General features: G+C 41.0%; 1 protein-coding gene across 1 annotated transcript; it reads right to left on the reverse strand.

The window, feature by feature from the left end:
* Window positions 1–4,989: 4,989 nt before the first annotated feature.
* On the reverse strand, window positions 4,990–5,555 carry LOC113898481 (keratin-associated protein 13-1-like). Its single transcript, XM_027551686.1, is given in 2 exon segments — window positions 4,990–5,447; window positions 5,450–5,555. Coding segments are annotated over 2 exon segments (492 nt in total). The 5' UTR covers window positions 5,541–5,555; the 3' UTR covers window positions 4,990–5,046.
* Between the last annotated feature and the right edge of the window lie 466 nt (window positions 5,556–6,021).

Here is a 6,021-nt window from a genome sequence, read left to right on the forward strand (position 1 = left end):
GGAATATGTGCTAGTTGGATTCTCTAGGAAGCAGGCAATAAGACAGGAATGGGAGACCAAGAGTTTGCAAAAGAAAAAAAAGCCATTTGACCACCTTGTTCAGTCATGACAAATGGCTGCTATGAGCAAAACCTGAGCGTGGCTTGAAATCTGAGACAGATCTGAATGAAGCCAACAGAGACAGGCTGTCCGATAACCTCACTTGTCACAGCTGGATAGCTATTCCTTTGTAGAAGAGATGTGATGTGAGTTTCAATGCATATCTGTCCCTGTCAGGGTCCACCATTTGCACCTTGAGAGTCAACCTATCAGGAGACAGATTCTCCGTGGCTCTGGTCGGCTTCCCTTCCAAGGGAAATGTACAGGAGTAACTCAGCCTGATGAAACAGACTCTCTCCGTATTTGATCCTAGAGCTGCCATGGGTATTCATTATCTCCCTCCCACACAACCCACTGTAACTTTGCCTTGCCCTCAGTTACCACTTCTATTGGTCTCAGTGGATTTCTGGGTGGTATTGTCCCTGCCTTTATTCCCAAGAGGTATGAGAAGGCAATGCTAACCCACTCCAGTATTCTTGCCTAGAGAATTCCATGGACAAAGGAGCCTGGAGGGCTACTTAAGGCCCATGGGGTTGCAAAGAGTTGCATACACTTGGCATGAACTCTGATAGCCATATCCTTTTCTTGCCAGAGCTACTGTATAGGACAAATTATATCCACAATTGGACAGGAAATTTCAAGCGCCATCCAAGTAGGTCCACTGAGCTCCACACATATTCCCTCCTACCCTCACTGTGCAGCAATAACCCTGCGTGCTCTGTTGCTTCAGTTGTGTCTGATTCTTTGTGACCCTATGGACTATAGCCCTCCAGGCTTCTCTGTCCATGGAGATTCTCCAGGCAAGAATACTGGAGTGGGTTGCCATTTCCTCCTCCAGGGCATCATCCCCACAGTAACCCTACCACTTTCTATTAATCAGGATTATCTACCCTTAGATTAGATATTAATTCTTTTCTTTTCTTTTTGCCTGAAACAAGCAACCCAAAGTGCTCAGCCAGCAACCATATTTGTACTTTAGTGAAACCCTTGATTGATGTGTCCTTTAGTAAGTTTGTCTTTGGGAACCATGGTTCTATCTTTGGAAATTCAAGTCGCAAAAATAGGAAGCACAAAGCACTTTAATGGGTCATTGAGGATGATAACAACTAGATATTTGGAACCCAGTGTTTGAGGGCATTGCTTGCCTGCTCCAAGCAAACTTCAGTTTTTGCTGGCAGTGGGACTATTTAATGCACCATAAGGCAGAGAGCTTCAGGGTCCGGTGGGTTTTCATATATATTAATGGACCTCAGTTCTTGCTGCCTGTACTATGAAGTGGATTTCCTGACTGGACCCTGCATTGTGAGGGATTCCATGCTGGTGGATCAATTTTTTCATCAGCTCCTGAATAATGGTGCTGCTGAGATAAGCACGAAAAAACAGAGGCTTACTCTGAATAGGTAGGAACATGTTTGAGGATGAACCACTGGTCCTTTCATGACAGAAGGGGGCCGTGTTTAATTGCAACCTAGTGACCAGTTGGTTTCCTTGAGGAATGTGCCACACTGGGAGTTTAGCCTTGCCCTCTGTTGCTGACAGATTGGACCTTTGCTGTGGCATTGATGGTATCAGATGTGTAAGTGGGAGTTCATGCTGTTGGACCCGTCTACAGTCTCTTGTGGTCACTTATTCACATGCTCACCTTGCCAGCATTGTTAGGACTTCTGGCAAAGGCAAGCTGGCATCAACTGAAAGTCATTTTTTCAACTTGATTTTTCAGTTCCTCTTCCATGATGGATACATTCTGGTAGGCACTGAAAAGAAATAATAAAGATCATCACACTTTGGACCCACTGGTGTATATCCATCCACAAGTCTGTATGCCAGACTTTACTGTCTCATTGTTCTAATAGTTTTCCTTCCAGCTCTCTTACTAGCTGGCCAGGTCAATTACCGCTGTCTAGGAATCTAGTTGTATTACCAACTGGGGCCACTTTTCTCTTTTACACAAGTGGATAACCAGATTTAGACCTACAATTCTATCCATAGAGGAAATGTTTTTTTCTCATCACGGTCTTTAAGGTATCCATGCAAGGGGTCAACCCATCTGCAAGCGTCACTGGGATTGTTCCCTTCCTCCTTCAGCTGGTCCTTTGAGGCACCCAATGCGACCACACGTGTGACCTGAGAAAGGGGTGGTTGTGCAACGCTGGTTATAACAGGTGGTCTGGGCCTGCTTTCTTGTTTTGCTAGTGCTTATTTCTGAATAAGCTACTTTTTGTTTAAAAGATTTTTTGATGTGGACCAGTTTTAAAGGCTTTATTAAATTTGTTACAGTATTGCTTCTCTTCTGGTTTTAGTTTTTTGACCACAAGGCATGTAAGATCTTAGTGCCACAACCAGGGATTCAATCTGCACCCCCTGCACTGGAAAGTGAAGTTTTAACCACTGGACCACCAGGGAAGTTGCAAGCTATTTCCATCTTACCATGGATTGCTACTGAGTCCACCGACTTGATGATTTGGAATTTTCATCAGAACACAGCTCGTGATGGACAGCTACGACTCATGATCACTTGGTCCATGGTCACGTTTTGTACCTCTACCGTGTTCAAGTATTAAAGAATTTGATTTTCCAAAGATATGTTGCACTACAGATTTTAAAATCTACAATTTTATTTGCCTACGTTGTGATTTTTCCATTGAGGTTGCCATGAACGTCATGTTGCAGGTTTCCTTTATTTCTTTCAAGTACCACAGATGCCACCAACACCATTGTGGTTTGCCAAACTGTTTGACCCAACCAGTGGGTTTGCTTGCATCTGAAACTCAACTCAGAGAATCCTTCTCCTGGCCTCAAGGAAGATGTGCATATAGGGCAGAGGGGTATTTACTTGGGGAGCCTCATTGCTCCAGAACCCAAAAAATTCTACCAGAAACTCTGCTACTCTATTTGCAGTATGGGATTTAAGAGTTTAACTGTTTATTATATATTTTATATTTTTATATTGTGTTATATATTAATAGGAACATATTTATATAAAATGAGGAAATATAGTGATATACTACTTTACGTAATATTTGGCAAAAGCTTTACTTTTTAAAGTATTTGAGAATGTTTAAACAGGTATAGAAAATAGAATGAAAATGACCTAGCAGAAAGCTATTTCAACAGTATAAATAAGATGAGATGAATAAGACTAATGTGATCCAAAATTCAAGATGTCCAAAACAATGAAGTGAAACAGACCTATTAAATATCTGTAGCCTGATTTTCCATTACTAGTCCATACAAACTGTAACTTGATTTTCAGTAATTCCCTAAACACAAGTACATTTGTACCTCTCTGCTTTGTTCATTTTATTTCATCTTCTCAAAGTTCTCCTTATTCTGTCCCAAATTGCTTGTGTCCTCACTTCTTAAGTTAGTCATTTGTCATAAAATCTTGAATCTTGATTTCATTGTAAGACTGGGACCTACAATGAATCCTTGATCTGCTTTGAGTCTTCATTTCCTTATGTGTAAAATTACTAGTCCATAAAATGTGTTTCTCATGATCCTTATAGTGGTCTGAAAAACAATGAAAGGGAAAATTTATTGAACATTTCTCTTTATCTCTGTATAAAGATACTGTCTTTTTGTTATTAGCTTTAGATCGTATCAACATGTTATCTATTTTAACTTCATGTTGTTTTCTGAAGCATTTAACCTATAAAATACCAGAATGGCAATGTAAAGTCAAGAAGTGTGTAAATATATGATAAGATATGAATGAAGCAATAATTTCTAAAATGAAAGGCTTGTGTTTTTCCAGCCATGTTTAGTTGGATTTTGGATACAAGAAGGTGAGACTCTACATCTCATGAACCTAATTAATTCTTACCAAAGGTAATTGACTTCCTCCTTGCACCTGTGAAGAAATCAATTACACATAACAGTTTCAGTGAGATGAAGGAATAAGGGTTTTTTTTGTTCACCCAACATGGATTGAATCAAAGAAAGCTCTTTAAGCTAATGTACAAAACTTCCCATATAATCTAAAAACTTCCCCAACTTGGTTGTATTTTCTAAGTTCCTTGTTTCCTCCTTCAATCAACAAACGTCAATGCCCCACATCTTTTGAAGAAAATGTGTTTTATGCCACTCCTGAGATTTTATGCAAAGGAAGTCTATGTATGCAATATAAAGATTCCAGAAAGCAGAAGTTTTGAAGGAAAATATTTAAAGCCCACGATGTGCGTGCTCAGTCGCTTCAGTCGTGTCCGACTCTTAGGGACCCCATGGGATCTAGCCCTCCAGGCTTCTCTGTCCATGGGCTTCTCCCAGCAAGAAAACTGGAGTGGGTTGCTGTGGCTTCCTCCAGGGGATCCTTCCAACCCAAGGATAGAACCCGCATCTCCTGCATTGTAGGCATATTCTTTTACCACTGAGCCACAGGGTAACCTCAAAGCTCACAATGAATTCGTTCAAATCTATCAATATTGGGTTTCCAAAGTTGGCCTTCAAAGGTATAGTAAATTTGAACCTAAATATCCCTCCACAAAAAAAGCAAAAGGAAAAAAAAAACAAAATTTAACCAGTTAAAACTAACAATAAAATTAACAGCATATTTAGAAGGCGGATTGAAAGACTTTATTACATTTATGTAATTGTAAGCCTACATTTATGTAAATGTAAGCCTATTACATTAGGCTTTTATGTATTTTGTGAATACATGAGCAAGGATTCCATTAATTAACATTAATTCATTTGTTTCTTAACATAAATTTCATTAATTGATATAGTAATATATTGCATTCATTTTACTAACTCCATTAATGCGTTCAGTAAATCAATCAATAAAATTGATCATTAAGTATGCATAGCAGACAATTTTTGGTCAGTATTTTATGACTGGAAAAAATGTGATGAGCCGTTAATCTTCCTGAAGATCATGAAGATGATAGAAGCTCTGTTCAGAGATTGGACACATTGCTGAAAACATCTGAACTCTTCACAAGCTGATCACTAGAAGCCAGATCCACAGGTTGGCCTGTAACAGGAAGAGTGGCAACTCCTGGAGGCAAAGAAGGTTGGCCGGCAGAATCCAGATCCACTGCTCAGGGAAGGGAAGCCACAGATTCCATAACCCAGCCATCTGAAGCCACGGGATCCACAGCCCACTGAGTAGCAGCTTCTGGATCCAGAGCTCAGGGAGCTGCAGCTGCTGGACCTGAAGCCCAGAGACCCAGGGAAAGTCGTCTGGCAGGGACTGGAGAACGTGGAGGTCCTCAGGTGGTAGCAGGACGTCTGGCAGGGACTGGACACCACAGTCTGGGTCCTGATTGGCTCACAGCAGGTCTCCTGACTGTAGAGAGAGGAGCCCAGCTGGCAGGAGCTGGGAGAGCAGAGGTCAGTCCTGTAGACCTAGGGAGGGAGGAGCCACAGGAGGAGCCTGAGTAGCCCAGGTGGTCTTGGAGGGAGCGGGAGAAGAAGTTTCCAGAGCAGCAGTTGTAGGACATCTTCACAGGTGATGTGAGTTCAGGTGAGTGACTAGGAGAAGATTTTGAGGATTAATGTCACCTCCCAGACTGGGGTGTTTTTATACTCTCAGCTATGGGTGTGGCATTCTACACAGTCACCTTTCTCAGGCTTGTAATCTTTCATCTCCAAATGTGTAATTCAATAATATTTTCTGTAATTGCTGATGAAAATTTCCTTTAATCTCATATTCATGGGTGAATTCACCATGTTGTTAAAGGACTAAGCTGATGACGTTTTCCTAAGTCAGAAATTCTATGACTACCTGCCTTTAATGTCGTCACTACCAGGAAATCCCCTACTCTTCTCAGTGGTTTGAGATTCTTTGTGCATTTGACTGTATATCAGCTGGGGATGCTTAGCTCTAAGGGCAGGGATTAAGATGAAGTAAATATTAATAGTCTTTCTTTGTCAGTGGTATAAAGACACTCTATTTGCCATCAATAAGCTTCTTTCTCTAAA

The sequence above is a fragment of the Bos indicus x Bos taurus genome, chromosome 1, assembly GCF_003369695.1.
Source record: "Bos indicus x Bos taurus breed Angus x Brahman F1 hybrid chromosome 1, Bos_hybrid_MaternalHap_v2.0, whole genome shotgun sequence".
In the NCBI taxonomy this organism is placed as follows: Eukaryota; Metazoa; Chordata; class Mammalia; order Artiodactyla; family Bovidae; genus Bos; species Bos indicus x Bos taurus.